Genomic DNA, 24,896 nt, shown 5'->3' on the forward strand with positions numbered 1-24,896 from the left:
TTTTTTAAAAAATCGACTGTATAAATTAAAATGGCCCACCCTGTATATGTATATGCGATATTACTTTAGATTGATCGGTATAATAACTTTAATACACAAAATAAGTAAAGTAAAAACATAAAAGTCAGAAATTTAGAAAGGATCTCTTGTGCAAGATAATTATTAAAAGATACTGTGCACGCGTGTAAATTTTTTTCATAACAAACTATTCTGCAGCGTATGTACAGAACTTTATAAATATATCTAATAAACGCAAATGCAAAATAAACTGTATGAATCTAAAGTTAAATGCATTTACATGATAAAATTTCATACAATAAAATAAAATTTCTTTGAATGAAATCAAAAAGAAAATGAAAGATTTATGAGTAATTGACGAGTTTGATCTTCGCTTAATTTACATTATTATTAATCGATTCACTGTTCCGCAAGAAAACAAGCGCTTTGTGATAACGCGCAGTGACGTTGTGTTTTCTCGAATACACGATAGTGTCGATGAACCGTTTCTTTCTTCCGGCACACATACAGATAGTTCAAGTAGAGCAGATTTCGCGAAGTATTTGCTATCAATTTTGTCAGTGCTGTGTTAACAGAACAGAAATAGAACACAATTTGACGTGAATCGATGGCAAAAGTGAAGAACCCGCATTTGATTTCACCTTTAATATCGTGTCAAATTTGCAAATTCTGTCAGCAGAACGCGAGGAATTAAATGCAAACGTACGCTAGATGATAAGTTGCTACAATTTCTACTCGAACTAGCATGCTATTCAGTGACAGACCAAATATGCGCATTTTATTTAGATATACATATGTACACTGAAGTTTTTATCGTGCATGCTTAAGTTATTCACGTTGTAAAATTACCGGCTCTTTTTATCTAAAAATATTTTTTGTTTGGCTGCCTCATTTGCCATTTTTTTATTCAACAAAATCTCCGAATTGCTATTTTTCAACTTGTATGACGCACGCTTGAAAAATATCTCAGGTAAACATTTGTCAAAATTATCAATGGTTATGCAAAATTTATTAGCCAGAATATGTTACTATCTCGTATCAGATAATGAAATGCAATGTATTCATGTACCCATTCAGCACAGAAGCTCATACCCAGATAGCAAATGTCGTCAAAATGACAAGTTACGTCAGCCGGCTGCCTGTACAATGGATACAATGGATGTATTTGTTGTATAATTTTATGTAAGTGTATATATTTATGCATACTCATACATGAGCAATTTTTTTCTCGGAATTACAGCAACATATCTAAACGTTTGTGCAATGTTGCAATTTTACGACCTTGCGATAAAATATTATAAATATTGTAATGTTCCCGCAATCGTGCTGTATAGGTATATAAGTTTTCCTCTTTTACTGATAATTTTACGCGTTTTATTATTATGCGTACCGTCATTAATTTGAATTTTCACAAGTAACACATATATAACATCAATCGATGACAACAAAACTGATGGAAAAGTTTCCGTTCAATTGCTACTTTCAAATGTTTAGTACGTCATATAAGAGTGAAGTTGATAGCAGATCGAATTCGTATATAAAAATGCGCGAATGTTTAAAAACGGGACGAACGTATGCATCAACCCAAATATGTCTTAGTTTTTCTTACGTGTGGCACAAGTTACAAGGAACATTGTAAATTAAAATGCGATGTGAGAGGTCGTATGCACTTCCACATTTTCAGATATTATCGCCGAAACGAGATCAAAACAATGTTGTCGAGACGCAAATAAAAAAACACCATCTCGGATCATCCGATCGCGCAGACCGGAGGTCAGAATTCTTCTCGACTGTCACTCGAGTCCTTTACTCTCCCAGCTGATAAGCGAGTCAATTCGTTCGTTAAAGGTTAAACGATTTTATTCAGTAAGTTTCGAGCTTGATAGTGTCGAAGGTGTTGAAGATAATATTTCGAATAGTCGAGACAGTATCGCGGGGACACATCCTAACTCGGATCCGGTCAGTCAATTGTAATCAGAGTTATAAATCGAACCAAACCAATGAAGTTTATTCGCTCCGCGAGAACGGATCAAAATTGGAATTATAAAATCGTTCCGATCCGGAGCAAACTGATTTTGATTATGATTTAAAACGCTCCGGTATCGAACCGGTATCGAACGAAAGGCTTTCGTTCGGAACGGGGGTTCCGAGCTATAACAATTCCTTAGCCTTTTTTAATCAAAATGAAATTCGGCATAAAAATATTTGTGCATATGTATGTATGTATATATTACATGTACATAGAAAAATACGGCGAGGGGGGGACAGCGCGCCGTTGTCCGCTAGCTTACGTCGTCGTACCGCGCCTAGACTCGCGTCGCGATAGCCGGCTATACGTTTGCGATCAGAAAACATAAATCAAAGCGAAAGTAACCGATGAAATCTACACCTGATTTATTGACTTATTTATTTTACGCGCCGTTTGTGCGTAGCCATTGCAGACTGCAATAAACAACTTTCCGTACGCATAGCAATATCGATCACCGGGCGGTCACATCTCGCCACGCGCTCGAATTGGGCGGTAGACCGGGCTAAGACAACGAATTTTAATAATTAATTACTCGTTAACTATTGCGAAAATTGCAAAATGGTACAGAACTCTTCTGTTTATCTCGATCCGTTCTATCTTCTCACAAATTTTGTCGGATGTTGTATGACTCACCCTGTATATCAATATAATATAACATGTATACGTAATTTGTTATATATTATATACAATTTATATATTATTTTGTTCTATATTTATTACTTCTTTTTAAATAAAGAAACTGTTCAAAAACCGGTTTTATATGCTCCTGACTGGAGCGATTTTAAAATTCAGAATTTGACAAGTTCTCTCAAAGTGTACAAATTTCAACAGTTGGGTTCTATTTCCATCCCAAATTCTAAATAATTTACTCCATTCATCCGGTTTTCGGAGCGGTTTTTAAACTTGAATCGATTCAAAAACGCTCCAAAGAACGTATTTCTGCTCTGGTTTACAACCCTGATTGTAAACCAGAGCAGAAATACGTAACTCCGTATATCTTTATTGTGCTCGTAATGATCGCGCGGACATGGAGCCCGGTCGTACATTTATTGTTTGTTAGGCCGTCAACCGGGAAAAATAAAATAGGCGAGGGAGTCGATCATTAAGATGACCATTTTAACGAAACAACCGGCTGCCTCGCGACGTACGGCTCTCATTTCGTAAATCGTATTAGCGTGCGGAATACGAACGCGGCTTATACCGCGTGCGAAGACGCATACGCGCGGCAATGAGCATTATAGTCCGATCGAAATCCCCGAGAACATAGTCCGATCGAAATGCCATACATTATTGAGGTACGTAGTTACGCCCGCCCGGAGATAACACAAGGATAATAAAGTTAGCGTAGGCATCGATAACGCTACGCGAAAATGTGTTAGATTTATTTGATATAGATATGTTTGATATGGACTGATAGAAAAATTCCTAGTGCGCTTCTACCCTGTCGTGAATCACGCGTACTGGCGCGTACTGATGCCGCGAGATAAACGAGTGCCCTGGCGAAAATAATATGTTTATAAGAAGTTTGTTTAAATGTTGAGTCAAAGTTTTATTTGAGTTTTTTAAAACATTTACTGAATTGTTTGTGAGATATCAATTTAAACATGGAGTTGTTTATGACATGTTCACGGTTACAAGTGTTCAAATTGCGTTTAATGATACACTGTCAAACATGTTTCCATTATAGTTTTCTAAGTGTTTGTACAATGTTATTGTCAGTAAAGAATTAACCAGGTGTATGCAACGTACTTCCAAACGGTGTAACCATCAATAAAACTCTTCATAAACAATGCAACTATTGATAAAACTCTTCATAAATAAATATAAACGTCATCTCTTACTTAAAATTTTCGCCAGGGTGAGATTCTGACGTGATCAAACTGCAATCGGAGAGATTTGATCAGTTTTTCATCGAGGTGGCAAATTCGGCGACGAACGGCGAGGAAATAATACAGTATGCTGACGTCATAAGTGCAGTGGTGAGATTATCTGTTTTCTATGATTGTATGTTGAGAAATAAAACTAAGGCCGAATCAGACTAGCAATTGCCGACTCGGGTTGGATTGGGATTAGCGATTGACGATTGACTTCTAGCCAATGAGATTAAATCGCCGGTTGCTTTCCTCTCATTGGCTAGAAGACAATCGCCAATCGCCAATCCCAATCCAATCCGCGTCGACAACTTAGTCTGATTCGGCCTTTATGAGCGCATTTCAAGTCACCCGTGATGAAACATGCATCTGCACTGTAATCAACAGTGATAAGAAAAAATGCGTGAAACACATTGCGCTGCACTAATAATAGTCAATGAATGAGATAGGAGGAAATTAACATATATGTAGATTGCAAAAGAAGCTTATAAAAAGAGTTGCATTGCATACTTATCGCTGTGTGCATGCGCGAGGTGTTATCTTAAATTTACAAAATGTAATGGGGCTTTGTAAACTATACGCGCTTGTCAATTTGATTAAACTAAATTTAATTATTATATAATTATTCAACTTATAATTGACAAATAAATAAGCAATTAATCATTTCCATAATCATATCCCAGTGAAAAATGATTCGTCGCTCGATGTCGAAACGTTTCGACATCGAGCGACGAGTCATTTGTCGTTGGGATTCTATCTCTCTATGTCTAATCTAAAAAATATATAATACAAATTAAATATCCGCTCGTCTTCAGCAAAAGAAATAACGGATGCTACGATTAAGTTAGGAATAAAAGGAATTTTAAAATATAATTATGTAGCATCATAAAATCTAAAGTAATGATTGTTTTACAATTTTAACGTCTCTTAGCTTTTGCAACTAAAGTAAAATGTACATTAACATTAACAGACAAAACGTTTTTTTTCATATAAACATATGCGGACATTTAAATGGCTTAAGTGCAAACATTTTAAAAGAGATTGAACTGAAAAACTTATCTCCTCCTTCTGACAAAATTCTATTCATTGAAGTACTAAAACTGCATAAATTAAATTCTAATTACGTAACGTGTTAAACAATAATTTGACCCAGTTTGCATAAACAAAAGTCTCTTATTTCTAAATGAAATAATTTTCCTCTTTTAATTTAATTTTATTTTATTTGAATTTTTTAATTTCAGTCTTTAATCTTTCGATTTCATAGAAATACGCTGTTTATGTAATACACGGCATAATGTGCACGGAACCGAGATTTAATATCATTATTACGTTAATGAATTGCGTGCGTATGTTTTTTTAAGAAAAAATTAACGATTCTGAATAAATATCACCGGCGTTACGGTTCGCATTGACGACACAAACGGCGACACTTGTCCATACAGCACAGAAAGTTAAAATAATGTTGCTGAAACGTTGCGATGTTGAATGTTGAAGTATAAATATCTTTTCTACGTTGAATCTAGGTCAATGTTTGTATATTAATTCTTTATATTGCTGCAACGTTAAGACAATCTTGAACAAAGTATTATTTTTTGACACTCAAATAGATACTTAAAAAGTGTATAATTATAAACTGTACATATATACATATATACAATATTTTTCCAACGGTCAGAAATTTTCTGAGCTAAGATTGGATTATTATTTTAGTGGAATAATTCAATTTCAGCACTTCCAACAGTTGTAAGAAATATTCTGCTAAACGCGACCAATGTTAACTCAATATGATTTAACAATGTTTTCTGAATGTTGAATTGTAACGTTTACAAGAAATTACAGTTCAGCGGACATTAGACGTTTTTACAATATCTTTTCAACGTTAAATCTACATTTCGTAACAATGATGCAATATTGCAATGTTGCAAAGAAACGTTTTTGAGGTGTTGATTCAACATTTGTGTGCTGTATGGGTTGTTGACGCCGAATTTCACTCTTGGACTCGCGCGACCCACGTCTCCGTCCTGTCCGTCCGGTTATTACTTTTGCTAGATGAATGTCAGTAACGTGATTACCGCATTAATAATAAATCGCATTGATACAAAAAAATGACCGGCGCGGATTTTACTTTCGATGTAGAATCGCGCGAGATTTGACAGGCCGGAGGAGAGTGTATCGTCGCGCGGCTACTTATTATGCGTTACTCACGTCTTGAACATGACGTTATTCAGTCAAGGCACGTAACGTTCACCGCGATTGATCGAAGACAACTGCAAACGCCAGCGATCGTCGGCCGCGCTATAACGACTCGCCATTGGGCGCACGTGGCGCGCGCGAAATATCGAACGGCGAATCGAATCGAATCGCCCCGTCGATTCTCGATACTTCGTCCTTTTGAAAAGTACCGCCAATGATTTACCGGTTGTGTACTTGACCCCTGGGGTCAATTCTGTATCTTACAATATAGGAAAAATGCTAAAAGCGGCTTTGTCTCTTTTTAAGGGGACGGTTAGAATGAGACAAAGCTATTCACTTTTAGCATTTTCACTATAGTGCAAGATACAGAATCGACTCCCTTATCGTTATGATACCTTATCCCTAGTAGCACAGTGCATTAGCTAAACATTTGCTAAACATCGGTCCAATATTGTTACATTAGAACTGCATTGGTCGATACTGTCCAACGTAAAGCCAATATTGGCCATGGAATAAATGTAAATATTGCACGATAATAATTATATTGAAAGTGCATTGGCTAATATTTAACAACGTAATAAGAATACTGGTCTAATATTGATACAATATTAAACCAATATTGTTAGATAGTCATATTGGCTAAATAATAGAAGGCGTCCATCTCACAATATTGGACCAATATTGGGAATACTAGATTTACATTGTTTCCCAATGTTACGCCAATTTATTGTACTATAGGTAAGAGCTGTTAGAATTTCGTAAATTTTTTTTAGAATTTCATGAAAACCGGACTTAATTGTTTCGTAGCCCAAAGAATTCCGCTATGCACTAGCGCCCTCGTCCTCGTGATGAACTTCTTCAACACCAATTCACCAGTGGTTGTGATCGGTTGTAATGTATATTGTTGTCGGAAGTTGAGACGTGATTACAATAAAAGTCACGATGACGCCTCCAGGTACGAGTAGTGAAATCAGTTTTTGTAGTTCGATCTTTATTTTTCTTTCTCGTTGACGCGATCAACGATGTGCACGAGTTCGAATAGATATAGTATGGTTAGGTTAGGTTAACTCACGTGTACAGAAAAATGTAGGTGCAATAAATTTGTAGAAAATTGCATATAATTAAATTGGAGAGAGATACTTATTTCTGTTTTAAATAAATCAGTTGTAAATCTGAGAGAGAGAGAGTATTGTATTGCAAATGTGAAAGTAAAATATAAATTAATTATATTATACTATTTTCCAAGTCTTATTTGAAGTTTTAATTATTCAATATTATGTTTATATCATTTTCAGTGGCTAAAAGATACCATGGAAAGGCACCAATGGGTAAAAGAAAGAACGAGCACTCTGAAAAGGTGCCGGTTAACAAGACCGTATTAGCGAAGCATTCCAGGGGTCCTGGACTTGACTTGACACGAAAGACGAGTGCGATAAAGAGCAAAGTGCTGCGAAAGAAACTGAAGCAGAAAGAGCAGGCCATAACGGAGCAGGTAGAGGCTTCTGCTCGGGCGGAACTGCTGTTGACGGAGGAACATGGCTACATGGAAGCGGAATTGGGAGAAGTCACTACCGAGTATCGACAGAGGCAAATAACAGAGAACGTGGACATAACGAGCGCGGCGAAGCGTTTCAAGCTGGACCTGCAGTTCGGCCCGTACTGCTTTAGGTATACCAGAAATGGCAGACACCTGCTCTTGGGTGGAAACCAAGGTCACGTGGCAGCTTTCGACTGGGTGACAAAGAAGCTGGCATGCGAGATAAACGTGATGGAGTCCGTGCACGATGTCACGTGGCTGCATCTGGAGACTATGTTTGCGGTGGCGCAGAAGGATTGGGTTTACGTGTACGACAATCAGGGAATAGAGTTGCATTGCCTGAAAAGGATGAACGGCGTGACGAGATTGGAATTTTTGCCGTATCACTTTTTGCTTGCCAGCGGATCGAAGGACGGTCACATGGCTTGGTTGGATGTGTCCATTGGCAAGATGGTCTCGCGTTACAACTCCAATTTGGGTAGAATATCCGTGAGTTCTGTAAACGATTACGTTTGTTTTCGATCCTTTATATTATCGTGTCCCAGATCCTCACAGACAACCATTAATTCACGACAGGTGATGACGCAGAATCCGAGTAACGCATTGCTATGCGTGGGCGACTCGAAAGGCGTAGTGTCTATGTGGTCTCCAAACTCTTACAAACCATTGGCGAAAATGCTCTGCCATCATCAGTCAATTATGACGTGCGCTATTCATCCAAGTGGGACGTACATGGCAACCAGTTCTATAGATAAATCGGTGAAAATATGGGATATTAGGCAGTTACAGGGGCCGGTGAGCCACTTACACCTTCGTTCGCCCGCTCATCGTATGTCGTACAGTCAGCGTGGTTTGCTTGCACTCGGAATGGGCAACGTAGTTGAAGTTTATAGGTAATTTGTTGATCAAGTTGACGCGACACAACCGGCGAGGTTCTTATTCGTACGCATTTAATTTTATATTAGGGAAACTTCTGGCGATTTCAAGCCATATTTGCGACATAGAACTGCTCGCAATGTGAACTGCGTGAAATTCTGCCCGTACGAAGACTTCCTGGGGATTTCTACGGCGAACGAATTTTCGTCGCTGCTGGTGCCGGGAAGTGCGGAAGCGAACTACGACGCGTACGAGGCTAATCCGTTCCTAACTAAGAGTCAGAGACGAGAGACAGAAGTGAAGGCACTTTTGGAAAAGATACAACCGGAATTGATTACGCTCGACTCGACCGAGATACTCGAAGTTGATGTGCCTACGTACAAGGAGACAGTAGAAGCGAAGAAGAAGCATTTGGTAAATAAGATACGAAAATATGTTTAAATTATTTTATAACTGGTATGGTTATAAGTCAACATTTAACAATGCCCTTTTCAGTATATTAAACCGAAGCCAATCAACTTTGAGCCTCGACGGACGAAAAGTAAAGGGAAAGGTGGCACCGCGAAAATAATAAAGACTAAAAAGATACTGAAAGATCTAAGTCGTCGGGTAAGCATTCTGCATTAACTTGAAATTGGATTTCTCATAAATTGGACATTAAACGATATAAATTGTCACTTTTAGGAAATGATTCAAACGCTTCGTGAAGAACAGAAGGCAACACCATCGAAAAAGACTGAGATTCGGAATAAAGATTATGGCGTATTGAATAGATTTGCTTAAAAAGAATAGTAGAATACTTGTGAGTTGTATGAAGTTATTGTACATATTATATATTGATACATGACACGTATGAATATTTTAATAAAAATTGCAACGAATACTAAGGAGTGCAATAATTTAATAATAATAAATTCCCGACAAAAGTACTAGTTTCTCGGGCAATTGTGTTCATAAAATTCTCGAAAGAGGAAATCTCGTGCGCGCAACAACTGCCTGTGGGAATAATAAAATTCTCAGATCACTCAGTGTTCTCAAGACAGAACACACTTATAGTATCGTAATTAAATCTTTTATCGCGCTGTCCGTGTTGCAATTTTAAAGATATGGGAAGTACTTCGTTCCGAAACTAGATAGGTTTATATGTGACTTTGAGGAAAGTCCCTTATTATGAGACAGCAGGTTTTCATCACCCGAATTCAATCGCAAATCTTCTTACGCGACAATTACACGATCAAACAATGAATTTTCCACTAAACAGATTTCACTCCAAGGGCAATAAGTTCTTGGTGGAATCAACGGATGATGTCTATTAATTTAACAGAAACCCCCCCCTATCTCATAATAGGGGACTTTCCTCTACATGCACGCGAACGACGCGAGCAAAGTCTCCCCACCCGTCATCCACGCACGCGTTAAGTTGCGGTCAGTCGCCGCTGTTTTCGTGCGGCTGTGCGTGTCTCGAGGCGTTTCCTGGTGCGCTACTTCTCTCAGATTCGTCTCCCCCGATGGCGTCCCCCGAGTCGAAATCGCCCGAGCAGTCCGAGAAGAACCGAAAGTACGATCGCCAATTGAGGTAAGCTGATCAGCAGTTGTGTACTTTGAGGTTATGACCGGTAGCCCCAGCTTACCTCCCTGCGTTTTCGATCGGATCGAGAATTCGGTCTTAACCTCAGTCGCTCGCCCCCCGCCCCCCTTAAAAGTTCGCTTTCTTCTCTTACGCGACGCGTGAAATATTTTCAATTGTTACAATCCTCTTACATTGTTATGATTCTCATGCCTGACAGATTGTGGGGTGACCATGGTCAAGCGAATCTGGAGGCTGCTCATGTCTGTCTGATAAACGCCACCGGACTCGGCACGGAGGTGCTGAAGTCGCTAGTGCTTCCAGGCATAGGAGCGTTCACCATAGTCGACGGCAAGAAGGTCACCGGCGAGGACATCGAAGCTAAGTACGTGCGCGAATATCCCGCCACTGCTAGAGAATCTCGAGGCGCTGCTCGCGACGAAACGTATTAAGTGGATTCGACTTAGCTTCTTTCTAGAACCGGACAGCGTTGGAAAGTCCAGGGCGCAAGTGGCCACTCAACTGCTCTTGGAGCTGAATCCAGACGTGACCGGCGATTACATCGACGAGGAGCCTGAACAGATCTTATCCAACAGCCCGGACTTTTTCAACAACTTCACCGTGGTAGTGGTGACCGCACTGACCGAAAAGTAAGAATGCAAATACAACCAACGGAAAATTTAGCAATGCTGTATGCGACGTATCTTCAAGTGTCGCTTCTGGCGATTGGGACAACAACGATAAATGCATTCTTGGAAATATTTTCAGAACGCTGATTCTCCTGTCGAAAAGACTCTGGGAACTGAATATTCCTCTGGTAGTGTGTAGGAGCTTAGGGTTTATCGCGTATATGCGAATTCAAGTGAACGAGCTCTCGGTTATAGAGACCCATCCGGATAATGAAACGTCAGATTTGCGACTAGACAGACCGTTTGATGGCTTGAAGAAGCACGTAGATTCCATAAATCTAGATGAAATGAGCTTTAAGGATCATTGCCACGTACCGTACCTAATTATCCTGTACAAATACTTAGAAAAGTGGATTTCGGTGCACGGCGCTCTGCCGAAAACTTACAAGGAGAAGCAGCAGCTCGTGAAAATGATAAAGAGTGGCATGAGACGCGACGAGCACGACTCGTCTAATAGCGAGGAGAACTTCGAAGAAGCTATGAAGGCTGTAAATAAATGTATAAAAGCGAGCGATATTCCCGATAGCGTTATAAATATCTTGAACGACGATCGTTGCGTCAACTTGACAGCGAAGGTATCGACGAAATATTCTGTACGATTCAGAATCGTGTCGTTCGAAGACATATGCGTTCAAATTAATCGATATATTTTAGAGCAGCTCCTTCTGGATAATCGCGAAAGCAGTGCGCGATTTCATTGATAACGAAGGCCAAGGATTACTACCACTTAGGGGCACCATACCCGACATGACTGCGGACACTGAAAAATACATTGCGCTCCAACAAATGTATGTATAATATTGATCCCGAAGGGACAAGTACTTGTAGGATGATGATGCACGAAAAAGTAACTCGGTCTTCTGTGTGCAATGCAAGTTAAAGTCGAGGGGTAACCGCTGGCCAAAATCATGTACACCAATGCCTACTAATGCCCGGTGGGCATTACCTTATCTTATTATCTTGTTTTAGCTTATTTTATCTTTATAATGTCCCAGTAAGACCCAATGCCCGAACTGATGCCCAACAATTGCCTAGTAATACCTAGACCGCGATTCGATTCACGTAGCGTCAATTTGTCTTCGTTGCACATTAAATATTAAACTAAGATCGAACGACACTTACAGCGCTATAAGCGCAAATCGTAGTAACTCCCGGTAATTCCACAAATCTGTATACCGCAATGCCCTCAGTGATTTATCCCTCGATCAAAGTGTTTTGTTAGTAAGTTTATTAATAGTAAAAGGTATAACAAATGTTATATTCGATTTAAATAGTTATTGTATGTTTATTTACCATTTCAATTATAATATAATCCTAGTAGTAACGTTAAAAAGAACACGTTGCTTAAACTTTTTTCAAGGATGTACACTAGGATTGAAATACATTTTCGTGCGTTACTTTTCAATCTGTTGTAATCTAACGCGCGTTAATACCGAATCGATTTCAGTTACCATAAACAAGCATCGGCAGACGCGGAAGCCGTATGGAGGCGCACGTTGCAATTGCTGCGTCAACTGGGAAGATCGTCGGATTCAATCACGGAAAAGGATGTCAAGCTATTTTGCAGGCATGCGTCTAACATCTATGTAGAAAAAGGCAGCTGTATCGCAGACGAGTACGATCCTAAAGTTTTCGATACTAATATCATAGGTAATTATCTTTTTTTCGCGCGGCAAATGTAAAATAATATTTTCTAATTGATTTGTAGTTATGAAACAAGTTCTTGTGTCACTTCAATGATAGAAAGAAAAAATTAATTGCACCATAAGAAGGAAGAATTATAATTGCAACTTTTTATATAATTTTTCCTCGCAATTAATAATTATTGATCAAGTAACTGATTTTAACGACTCCTCATGTTTTGCAGTTCAAAATTTAGAAAATCCAGAGAGTATGATGATTTATTATGTCATGCTCCGTGGAGTAGATAAATTTCAGGCGGAGTACAATTCGTATCCCGGCGAATTTGACGATCAAGTGGAGCCCGATATCGTGAAGCTTAAGGTGCTGGCTTTTTTTTTATACAGGGTATTCGATAAGAATGCGAAAATGTGTACTTCTAGAGATAATAGGGGGATCCCATTCTTTTCGAATACCCTGTATGTATAATGTAATTATTGCGTGACAATTAATCTGCAATCGAGTCGTGTTACAGACATGCCTTACGAAACTGTTGAGCGAATGGGGATGCGGCCCGTTAGCCAAAGACGATTACGTGCACGAGCTCTGCCGATTCGGCGGCGCGGAATTGCATTCCGTTTCGGCATTTCTGGGCGGGCTTGCGGCGCAAGAAGCCATCAAGCTGGTCACGAACCAGTATAAGCCCGTTCACAATACCTTCATCTATGACGCCGCCACATCGTACTCTGGAACGTTCTCCTTTTGAAATCGTGAATTGTTACGTGATCTATGCTAATTAAAATGATAATACGATCTTATAATTAATTCGCGAGTTCTTCAGTCGTTTCGAATCAAGATGGGTGGTTTTAGTGAATATTAACCGCCGTCTCGTCCATTATTCAACTTGTTATCCTTCATGCGATTCTAAAACTGCGATTTTACGCCAAAATTTGGTCATTCCAAAAAGGAACGAAAGAAATATATAATGAAAGAAAAAGATTCTAAAAATTCTAAACATTGTATATTTCACGAATATAAAACATTTTTTTATAATCGCAGCTTTTGTCAACTTATTTCCTGTGTCATCGAAACAGAACGCTATAATCTTATTTCTATTTCACGTATACGTAAACTCAACATAATTGATTAAAAGGATTTTGTATTTTTAATAATTTAACAACCAACTAATCGATCGCAATGTGAAATTCGTAGATAAATGCAATTTAGTTAAAATTTTAATAAACCAGTAAAAAATTATTAGTTAAAATATCTAGAAATTTTGAAAGTAATGTTGCTAGATCGGCGTTCTTTGAGCGTGTATTGAGCTCGGTGAAGTCCTCGATCGAGTAATGGCAGGAGCACACGCTTTTGCGTAAGTGCATATAAATAGAGAGAAGACTAAGCGGATAACGCGGATGGTGCACGTTTCGGTTGTATTCCGTGCTATGTGCATGAATAATTCTATTTAATAGTAATACATTACAGTTATAATTTTATCTATCTTTTTAATTATCGAGTTATGTCCTCCTGTCCTACCATGAATAATCCCTACCTACCCGTATTCCGCTGTATAGTCCTATCCATTTTCCTACCTACCCGTGTTTCAACTTAATAAACGTAAAAGTCTTTTATTAAAATCGCGACGCGATTTATGAAAGGTTCGATTTGGGATTATGTGCGCGCGATTGGGATTTAATAGGGGCCTTTTCAATCTCGCACACACATGCGAGAACATGCATATAATGAAGAATAACCCACCCGAATTTTGACAAATGAAAGAAATCAAATTATTTTGTGCATCACTTTTACACACTCTATCAAAGTGGCCAATATTGACCACTTGTACTGTCGTATCCAGTCTTCCATCGTTGGGCCAGATTGGACATACCTTTCGTTGCTCCCGGCCGTACAGTCTGGTCATTTTGACCAGAGATCAGGAAGGAAGAAAACTCCTTCCATAATCGGTTTATCACCGACAGACATTTCGCACGGTTCGAACTAAATGCGAGCGTCGATCGTATCGAAAAATGCACGACCACGAGAGAAGTTATTCAAAGAAGAAACGTAATTTTAAAAAATTTTATGTATTAAACTGTTCAAAGTATAATTTTACTCCCGTTTTCAAGACTATTGAACGTCTCTTCGTGACTCGATCTTTGAATATAAAATCAAGCACATCAATATAGAAAAAAATTTTACTTCGCGTTATATTTGTTTAATTGTATTCCGCGATAAATTAAAATTTACAATACGGACGAAATTAAACAATTAGTAAGTAATGTCTTGAAAATTTTGTGAAAAGCTGATCGCGAAAATCAACCGCAAAAATACGAGATGCGTGTGACTATACATGTATTAATTCACACGAGACGCATTTTGAAAATAGCGAGACATGCAGAATAAATAACGTAAGATTTAGAAAAAAAGAAACTTGCCGCATGAGCGATACCGATATTATAATTGAATATTACAGTTAATCCAATAATCTCAAATAAAGTAGGAAAAGAATTTAAAATTTAAGCGTTCTCGACAAAATATATTGGAATCTTACGTCATATTATTTTATTTTATACATATATCAATTCGTTAAAATGGATAGGTTACAATTTAACCCAGTGAGAAATGATTCGTCGATCGACGTCGAAATGATGTCGAATCGACGCCAATTCGACGGTGTCGATGTCGATTCGACGTCGTTCCGACGTCGATCGACGAATCATTTCTCACTGGGAAGAGATTTATAGTTGACCGAATACATCAATTATATTTCGCGTAACTTCTGTGATGTAGTTTAACGATTTTCAACACGAAAAATGAGTTCGATATACTCGGATTTGTAGAGCTTTGTGAAATCACTCTTCTCTTCGACAGATTAAATAAAACATGAAATTATTTGTAACCTATCCATTTGAAGGCAACGGATCTACGAAATGTATCAATCTACGATCTACGAAATGTATCACTCTACGATCTACGAAATGTAGATTCCGTTGCCTCAATACAAAAATTTCTCACTCACATGATATGCACAGCAGCGGAGTTGTCTCTGCGTTGATTCTGAGCACGATGCCTGTTCTAGTCTCCTCTATTCAGGTGATCTCCTCTCATTGTCAGATGTCCTCGTTTCAGCGGTCCCGCGACACACTCGCAAAAAGTCACTGTATCCGAATGTCACTCTTTGATTTTCACTGTCACCGAATCACTGAACAATGAACAAGTAATTTCACATTAGCGAGCGCTTCGATTCTTGGTACAGATCTCATGTGTGATCTGCACGAGATATCTGCGGTTAACCGAGTATCGATGACACGTCGCGGGGATTCAGCGATCGCGCGACGATGTCGATCACTGATTATTCGCGATCGCGGTTTCTTCCCGTACTTCTGCGAACGCGTATAAAGAATGAACAATGCGATATGCGGAACGGCGCGGGGGTGGCCGACGTTCAACTGTCGCCGCGTGACTGATCCTGCCGATCCTGCGTACGGCGTGACTTTGTTTTGCCGTAGGCCGAGGCGCGGATTCCAAGAAATGACGTAGCGCTATGGCCCGAGCGTTGTAAACAACTCGGTCGAAAGCCGAGCACGGGTTCCAAGAAATGACGTAGCGCCGTGAAAAACAACTCGGTCGAAGGCCGAGCACGGGTTCCAAGAAATGACGTAGCGCCGTGGAAAAACCCTCGGTCGAAAAACAGTTTGTCATTCGGCGCGATTCAGTCGAGCGAGGCGGGTGTTCCGCGCGTCTTCGCGTCGCTCCCCGTAACGCGATCATTTCCTACGTGAATCTCGATCGTCTCGTACGAGAGATGTTAACGTTTATCAGTCGCGTTTAAGTAATTGTCGCGATCCGTAATCATACCGTTGATTTCTACGTGATTCGTCGAGATGAATATCACGCGTAATTCGAAGAGAAAATGCGATAAGTGAAGAACATAAGTGCGCGTATAACGTGAAGTGTTCCGTTTTCGTCGCGTTCGGGAGTGCCGTTTGAATAATCGAATCGAAGACTTTTCAAAGCCCATTTGAGGAACAAGTATTCGTAAAATGTCCGTTCCTGTCGATGGCCACACTTTCGAGAATTGACAGTTTTTGGGATATAATACTCGTCGACTCGAAGTGGAGGCGAACTTGACGGAACAGAATACCTTCAAACGGGCTTTATAAACGGTAGTGTAAAATCGCGCGAACGATCTTTGTGTTTTCGCGAGTGTGCCAAAGGACAGTCTGAGTGGAGGAGGAGGCTTTGGAGAGGCATCGGGCGCCAGCGGAGCAACTTTATGGTAAATGTTATTTTTTATTTTGTGTAAAAGTAATCTTTTCCAGTTTAGTTTTGAGTCGTTTTCTCTCATAATTCAATCATTTCGAAATAACAATTAGAGAACAAGAAAGCATTAAAAATTTTATAAGTTTATTCTCGTGAAGATCTTTTGCGAAGAATCTTTCGCGCGTTAATCGTTTAAACATTTAATCGAATAAAGTTTGATACGCGTAAGAATTACTTATGCGATAACTATATTTTGCAAATGTATTTTACAATATTATTTTTCACATTGAACACTGCTTTAACGCATTCTATATTTGTGTTACAGATTCAACGTAGCCAACTCCGCTGCTGCGCATCGGTCGGTGAGTGAGTAGTTTTTTTATTCAGGTAACGAATCTCGTAGATCGTAGAAAGTAGATCATAGATTGATATATTCTGGAGATTCGTTACCTAAAAATAGATAGATTACGACATAATTTCAAGTTTACTTTAACATATTTCATCTATCGAATGGGAGTGATCGCGATTGCCATTGTAAAGGGTTGAGTGCTCCGTTGCAGCACGTCACATATTTTCACGCAGAATATGACGAATATTATTGATGTATTCGTCGAGCTAATCTCTTGTAACCTATTCTATCTATTTTTCAGTAGCAAATTTATACATGTATGTAAAGTCAAAAACTATGACGTGAGATTCGAATATTTTGTCGAGACCGCTGAAACTTTATATTATTTTCATATGTTATTTGAGATTGAATGTTCAATTGTATCTACCTTTTCTCTGGGTCTCACGTCATTTATTCTGTATGTACGTGTGTCTCGCGATACACTTTCAAGATGCATCTCGCATGAATACATGCATACACCCACAGAAAAAATTTCCGGATCCATTGCTATTACACATGAATGTATCATAAAATAGGATCAATAAGGCGCCTATCATATTTATTATAGAGAAAGGAATATTTTAATCTTAAATGAAAAATTCTAAAATTTGGAATAAAATGATAATATGTATCGTCTTTTGTTGAATATCGTGGTGCCAACTTCGTGCGTTGTAAGATGGAGGGAAAATTTATTCTAAACACAAGAATATATAAAATTACATTTATATAAGTTACTCTTGTCTCAATATGTATATAGCAAGTCAATCCTTTTTAATTCGATAGAGGAGAATAAGAATTGTTGATTTTATTTTATTGATATTGTCTTATTTTTATACTAAATGAGGTTGTGAGAAAAATCAATGTGTCAAGAATATTTTTTATCTCAGGAACAGAAATCCTTTCTGAGGGTGTAGTTTTTCGCGGTCGGTTTTTCGCGATTAGTTTTTAAAAAAGTTTCCAAAAATTATTAATTGTTCAATTTCATCCATATTGTAAATTTTAATTTATCGCGGAATACAATTAAAGAAATATAACGCGAAGTAAAATGTTTTTCTATATTGATGTGCTTGATTTTATATTCAAAGATCGAGTCACGAAGAGACGTTCAATAGTCTTGAAAACGGAAGTAAAATTATACTTTGATCAGTTTAATACATAAAATTTTTTTTAATTACGTTTCTTCTTTGAATAACTTCTCTCGTGGTCGTGCATTTTTCGATACGATCGACGCTCGCATTTAGTTCGAACCGTGCGAAATGTCTGTCGGTGATAAACCGATCAGGAAGGAGTTTTCTTCCTTCCTGATCTCTGGTCAAAATGACCAGACTGTATGGCCAGGAGCAACGAAAGGTATGTCCAATCTGGCCCAACGATGGAAGACTGGATACGACAGTACAAGTGGTCAATATTGGCCACTCTGATAGAGTGTGTAAAGTGATACACAAAATAATTTGATTTCTTTCATTTGTCAAAATTCGGGTGGGTTATTCTTCATTATATGCATGTTCTCGCATATGTGTGCGAGATTGAAAAGGCCCCTATTAAATCCCAATCGCGCGCATATAATCCCAAATCGAACCTTTCATAAATCGCGTCGCGGTTTTAATAAAAGACTCAGGTTTATTAAGTTGAAACACGGGTAGGTAGGAAAATGGATAGGACTATACAGCGGAATACGGGTAGGTAGGACAGGAGGACATAACTCGATAATTAAAAAGATAGATAAAATTATAACTGCAATGTATTACTATTAAATATAATTATATTTGCAATCGGATGCATATAATAAGATGGAAGTTGTCATGCGTTTGTTAAGTTTTTACTTGAAATTTACTTGAAAGTTTTGTAGATCTGATTTACTTTTTATAGATCATTAATAAATACATTTGGGATATTTTTTATCTCAAACATGTAAGATGTATATATTTTACATTGCAAGAATTTCATGTTAATGTATGCATACCGAATATTTTATATGTAATGTCGACAAAAATATTGTATTGTACAGATATTATATTTTTAATTTTATAATGTAATTATTTATTTTATATTATTGTATACATTGTAAAGTGAATTATAAGAAACGTGAAATAAATAAGAAAATTGTAAAAAAAATTACGTTGTAAATAAAAGAGGACCGCCGATCGAAATCGGCGGGGGTGGTGGAGGGCCTCTATAGATCGAGTTTTTATCTCGAGAATAAAATTTTAGTTGAAGTGGATTCACAGAGTCTTTTAATCCATAAATTTTCGTTTGTAATTGATCGACAGATTTTAGAACTTTACAATTTGACTTTTCATTTGTACATTAATAAAAAATGTTACACAATAGCCACAGTTCGTGTGTAGCATTGCTTTTATTAATGTTTTACATCGTAAGAGTTACGTATTATTGTGTACCTATTACACGGTTAAAAATAATAAATGATATAGACGTAATTTACAATTATTGCAAAGAAAAGAGGACCGCCGGGAAGAATTCGGCGGGGGTAGTGGAGGGCCTAGAATAAGATATATAATGAACAGTAGGGGGTTCCATTAAAAAAATTTAAGGTCACCTTTGCATGACCATTAAATGATTATCCAAGATCGAGCCAATTGTACCACCTTATGTCCTCAAAACCATACAACTTTTATTTGAAACATTTTTCTCGATCTGGCTTACCTAACGAAATATTTCCGATTGTCGATTAAAATGGACCACCCTGTATATCGTACGATATCAGTAATTGTCAACGTCGTGTGACATCAATGGCAATGTCTAACGTATTTCTCTGATGATAGAGTACCTCTATCGAACACGATACTAAACTACCGAACTATTATTTTCACTATCTTCTGTTATATACCTTCCTGGTATGCCACGTTATGGTTCCATAAGTATAGTATAAGCACATTGTAGTCTAGAACGTAGCGTGACAAGATAATTGAAGATGACAATAATAGTAATGCAGACGCGTGCTAGTTTTTTCTCTCTTTCCGATTATATTAAAAACTCTTCTTTGCTAGAATGTTTTTCAATTTGTTTTTGGTACTGCAGTTATACTGCAAATAATGAATCTTCGAAAGTAGATGATGAAATCAAGTATGGTCGAAGTTTACATGTCGTATAATTGAATAATTCAGAGAATAGAGAAAAATTGTAAACCGAATGCAGATATCATCGAAATACAATGTATTGATGTTAAAATCATGGTATATCAAATATACAAAGGCATATTAGTGAAAAGTTAATAAAAAATCACTCTTTGAATGATGTAAACGCTGTAAAGTATGACATGGCGGTTCGTACTACCTTAAACGAAATACAAAAAGAGCGTAAGTTATATATATATATATATACATATAATGTAAATATATGTGTAATTGTATAAAGCTTGACAGTTTTGCGCATTTTACATACCGCCGCATAGGTCGCGATGGATAATGGAATCATATTGCCTGCCTTCAATCCACATGGTATATTACTTCTGTAAAGAGTTATTATCAGTAAAGATTTCAGTCTAGGCGAGAACATGTACCATTCTGCAGCGTATCTGTAAGCATACTATAAATCAATAACAGGTTTCAACTGAATTTTTTATATAACATTTATTAACAATAAATTTGCAAAATATTAAAATAGTTATCTTTGCACATTAAAGTAGTTATATTAAATACTGATCTTTCATGTGTGTTAATTATATTTTTTGACTGTGTATTCTATTAAAAGTATGCTAAGTTAAATTTTTTAATTAAATTTTTTCACAGATCTTACAAACTCTTATAGCTAAATTATTCTTAATTTTGTTTAGAAGCGTTATGATCTTTAGAACTGTCAGTATATTAAAGTAAAAAATGAGTATTACGCCCGATGGAATATATTCTGACTCTCATCTATTAATCTTTGACCAGAGTAGGATACAATCATCAAAGTCACCAGACATGCTGTGAATATAAACATGAATTTTATCACTTCCTCCACTTGGTTCAACACATAAACGATCTATAATTACAAGTATTACATTATTTTGCAAAGTATAGTTATATTTTTATAGTTATATTAACAATAATGTAAGTTTACATATTGTAAGACAAAACATTTGAATTTTATTTAAGAAATAGTAAATTTAATGTAAGACGGAGAACAATATGTATTAAAATTAAAAATATAGGCTATAATTGTCTCATTTCTTATCTAATTCTTATCAATATTGAAAAATTGTTACATTTTAATCGGAATTTTGTTTTTCTTTGTACAAATTTGATTTGTGTATTTTTTTATCATCAGATCCACTTGGTCAATTTACTTTTACTGACAAAATTAAAACGTGAATTGTTAGAATCTTATGAGTTTTAAGAGAAAGTCACATATTAAAAATTATTCTCAGAGACTAGAAGAACGAAAACCTGACTGTATTACAATTTTGATTACTTTGTATTGGGTGGTTTCATATGCAACCACCCAAATAATTATGTGTATATTTATATTTTATATGACATTTTACGTGATTATTAGTTTCTAATACGTACTCGGACTGCAATTAAACTTATAGTTCCAATAAGCAAGATTAACAAAAGTAATGCAATCCCTTGATATGACGAGTCCAATGTATTAACAAATCTAAAATAGATACTAGCAAATTAACTTATGTAACAAAATAACACTATTTAATAATACACATATACAGAGAGAGGTGGAGGAGGGGGCGTTTTGTAAATAGAGAGACAATTAAGGAACAATTTAACAAGACCTACTTACTCTATAGCAAGTTGGTGTTTCTTTAAACATAATACGAATTCCCGGTATATTATTTCCTCATTTAATGGATCAAGTTTCATATTCATGCAATATTTACGTTCTCTGATTTCATTGATATGTTGATTGTTTGCTTTTGAAGTTATATTTTCAATTTGTTTACTGAAAATGTAATATCTCGCAAAAGTTAAGTAAAATATGTGTGTACATGATCGAAATATACGAAATATATAACACAATTATGAAACACAAATGCAGGAAATGTATATAAAAGTATGTTATTTAGGGTTTTTAAAACATTATGATAACAGTACACATTTTTATTGTGTTTGTGTGTGCACTTTACATGTACTGGCCTAACACACTCTAGAGCCCCCAAAAAAGCCAGTCTTCGGTGATTTTTTTTTAGGTATATAATAAACATAAACGAAAATCTGCTTAATCCTTATTATTCTCTATACATTGAAGTGTAAAAAAATGTTGTAAATTTTTTTATACTTCAATGTACAGAAAATAAATACGTATAAACAGATTTTCATTTACGTTTATTATATTCCTGGAAAAAGTCACCGGAAATTGGCCCTTTTTCAGGCTGTAGAGTGTTGTTAGGCCTTAAATTATTAAATACCATATCTACAATGTACCTGATAGCGGCAAATAAACTACATGCATGAGCAGTGCACGCGACATGCATTGTATCAACGCCCATCGCGATGTTTGCGCCTACCACAATTACAACACTAGTATAACAAAAAATTAGTAGAAAGTGATCATCTTTATTCATCCTGAATTCGTTGATTTCGACCGCAAAAAATCGCGGACGTGGTTCGTTAAGAGGCGCTACGATGTCTAGCAATAATGGTGTTAATGGTAATGTTACTAATATTATCATTATGCTATACATCAACCCTGCAATATTCCATAAAACATATTCAATAACATTAATCAAAAATATTTATACGTCACTATTTAACGTCTCTTTTGACAATCTCTTATCAAACGCCGTTTCGAACACCCTATTAAACACCTTTTTTCTTAAATAGCTTGTGTCAATTTCAAAATTAAATATCACTGCAGCTTATATAATCTCGAGTTCTTTTAGGTAATAAAAATTTTACTTATATTATATTACTCTATTTTGTCGGCATGTGACACTAATACGTCCAACATTATTGTTGCAACGTAATATACTTACTTGAGTAATATTTCGTAAATTTTCGTGATAGCATAGAATAATCTTTCATAACTCGAATCTCCACATCATTCGTAAATATGTTCCAATGCTCGTCAATGGTTAGGTACAACCGTCGCAACTGATCGCAACAAACATGGAAACGGTTTAACATGTTAGGTCTGAAAGGAGTTATATCGCAGTAAACATAAGGTAAATGTAACACGTTATAGTAAAAACTTACCTTGTCGCGATTCCAAAACTCATTTGCTTGCCTCCCGACGAAAGAGAGCGACATCGCCAGTTGATAGCTGCCGTCAAAAATCATTTGCGGATTGTCCCAATAATCGTACAACAACATTATCTGCAACATTATCTGTCGAATCATCATCCGTAAAATATGTTACAAATATATACGCATGTACACGATCAATTAAATGCTGACTAGTTTAACTTTTGTGCGTACGTTTAATCAGTTTATTAATCATTTTATTAAAATATTATCAATTTTTCATGACAGAAACGTTCACACATACAAGATTCGTCAGATTCGATGTAGAATACATTGTGTTAATAAATATTAAAAAATGAGACTTAAAATTATAAACATCAATTAGACGTTTTTCCTCGATGTAAAATATGTTGTTTGTTCGTGCGTTACCTCGAAAAAAAAATAACTTATTTCGAGCAGAAAGAAGAAAGTTCGTAAGAAGTTTCTCACGGATTTGCTTTGAAACGGCCAAAGGCCTGTGATCGACAGAAATACCCGATTGACATTATATTCTCGCAGAAAATTCTCTAGCATGATTATTCGTCTTGTTTCCCCATTGAAAGACTACGACAAAATGACACTTGCTATGTGTGTTATTGATTTCTCAACGTACAAGTCGTGGTGCAAATAACACAAAATTATACGATGTCCGCGACCGTCACTGTCAATCCATCAATTTGCTGATATCAAAGTGTGTGTGTGTGTGTGTGTGTCTAACACTAAAGCATCACTTTATATTTGGTTTATTAGACCCTTTTGCAGAACGACATGTTATAGTGTGTTATAGTGGCACGTTATAATATCATTCTGTTGCATTATGCAATAGCAAATTGAGGGGTGACTATAATAATAATGTATTGTAAATGCGTCCTGGTCCCTTCGTTTGTTCATATCCACTTCCTTCGTGTCAGAATATCTCAAGCTCGAATGGAATTACGTACATTTTTAAAAATAGGAAGCGGTAAAAAAATATAATATCATGTTACAGAGCATGTTATAATATCATTCTATTGCATTATACAATAGCAAATTGAGGGGTGACTATAATAATAATGTAAATGCGTGGTGATTTCTTCTTTCGTTCGTGTCCGTTTCCTTTGTGCCAGAATATCTCAAGCACGAATGGACTTACGTTCATTTTCAAAGGCCTGTGTCCACGATGCTAGGACTTGGTCCAAGTTCTAGTTTCGAGAAATGTGTAGCCAATCAACTTGCAGCTCTTCCGTAAGAGGTGCAAGTTGATTGGCTACACATTTTTCAAAAGTAGAAAACTTTGACACAGTTCTTGGATCGTGGACACAAGGCTTTAAACTGGGAAGTGGTAAAAAAATTATATTGTACGTATATAATGTATATACATACATATTGATACATAATTAATATACGTGTAGGGTGAATTGTGGGAGTAAACGTTCCAATTTGGGTCCGAATAAAAGTATGTTGCACGACGCTTCGAAGTCCAGCGCGCATACTTAGTTCATGAATTGGCCGGCGACCGTATCACAGTATAACCAGTAGTTGCACTCTCTGTCGGCGCCTTTGATCTGGGCGTTCTCAATTTTCCGCCATGTTTTTATTCGCGCCAACAGTGTATCAACGGCTAAAAGTGCCTGGGCCCTTTTCAGGATCGTATCCAGGAAAGGCACATACCATGGACGTAAGAATA

The 24,896-nt window shown here is 36.9% G+C and overlaps 4 protein-coding genes across 11 annotated transcripts in view; 2 read left to right on the forward strand and 2 right to left on the reverse strand.

The window, feature by feature from the left end:
• The window catches only part of LOC105564709 (1-acyl-sn-glycerol-3-phosphate acyltransferase alpha), a 20,383-nt gene extending 4,871 nt beyond the window's left edge, over positions 1–15,512 (reverse strand). Inside the window, exons 1-2 of one of the 4 annotated variants that reach the window (XM_012017306.1) lie at positions 15,420–15,512; positions 1,263–1,266 (exon numbers count right to left, since the gene is read on the reverse strand). In XM_012017306.1, coding sequence (XP_011872696.1) covers positions 1,263–1,264 — 2 coding nt within the window. In that variant the 5' untranslated portion in view covers positions 1,265–1,266; positions 15,420–15,512. Of the gene's footprint in view, positions 1–1,262; positions 1,267–6,123; positions 6,210–15,419 lie in introns of those variants that run through there. The other 3 variants (XM_012017305.1, XM_012017304.1, XM_012017308.1) reach the window with 3 other exon arrangements.
• LOC105564707 (WD repeat-containing protein 46) lies at positions 6,909–9,411 on the forward strand. 3 transcript variants are annotated; one of them, XM_012017301.1, is made up of 6 exons: positions 6,909–7,066; positions 7,407–8,137; positions 8,225–8,541; positions 8,614–8,938; positions 9,020–9,133; positions 9,209–9,411. In XM_012017301.1, the coding sequence occupies exons 1-6, from the start codon at positions 7,054–7,056 to the stop codon at positions 9,305–9,307; spliced, it is 1,599 nt and encodes a 532-aa protein (XP_011872691.1). In that variant the 5' UTR covers positions 6,909–7,053; the 3' UTR covers positions 9,308–9,411. The 3 variants fall into 3 exon arrangements, with proteins under 3 accessions (XP_011872691.1, XP_011872692.1, XP_011872693.1); XM_012017302.1 differs by having other exon boundaries at positions 6,919–7,066; positions 7,410–8,137; XM_012017303.1 differs by lacking the exon at positions 6,909–7,066 and adding an exon at positions 7,103–7,197.
• Positions 9,915–13,366, forward strand: LOC105564706 (NEDD8-activating enzyme E1 regulatory subunit). Its single transcript, XM_012017300.1, has 8 exons — positions 9,915–10,100; positions 10,312–10,476; positions 10,559–10,741; positions 10,860–11,355; positions 11,435–11,568; positions 12,228–12,430; positions 12,648–12,784; positions 12,936–13,366. Exons 1-8 carry the CDS (start codon positions 10,033–10,035, stop codon positions 13,164–13,166), a joined length of 1,617 nt encoding a protein of 538 aa, XP_011872690.1. The 5' UTR covers positions 9,915–10,032; the 3' UTR covers positions 13,167–13,366.
• Positions 15,513–19,764: 4,252 nt separating the features above from the next.
• Positions 19,765–24,385, reverse strand: LOC105564710 (odorant receptor 49a-like). Of its 3 annotated transcripts, none has more exons than XM_012017310.1 (9): positions 23,621–24,385; positions 23,204–23,323; positions 22,984–23,101; positions 22,433–22,697; positions 21,792–21,950; positions 21,563–21,653; positions 20,899–21,035; positions 20,454–20,586; positions 19,765–20,341 (listed from the first exon to the last, which is right to left on the reverse strand). In XM_012017310.1, exons 1-9 carry the CDS (start codon positions 23,762–23,764, stop codon positions 20,270–20,272), a joined length of 1,239 nt encoding a protein of 412 aa, XP_011872700.1. In that variant the 5' UTR covers positions 23,765–24,385; the 3' UTR covers positions 19,765–20,269. The 3 variants fall into 3 exon arrangements, with proteins under 3 accessions (XP_011872700.1, XP_011872699.1, XP_011872701.1); XM_012017309.1 differs by having other exon boundaries at positions 21,563–21,665; XM_012017311.1 differs by having other exon boundaries at positions 19,765–20,345; positions 21,563–21,665.
• Positions 24,386–24,896: the final 511 nt, after the last annotated feature.

This window comes from Vollenhovia emeryi, unplaced genomic scaffold (assembly GCF_000949405.1).
Source record: "Vollenhovia emeryi isolate VEMERY1.0 unplaced genomic scaffold, V.emery_V1.0 DF939160.1, whole genome shotgun sequence".
NCBI lineage: Eukaryota > Metazoa > Arthropoda > Insecta > Hymenoptera > Formicidae > Vollenhovia > Vollenhovia emeryi.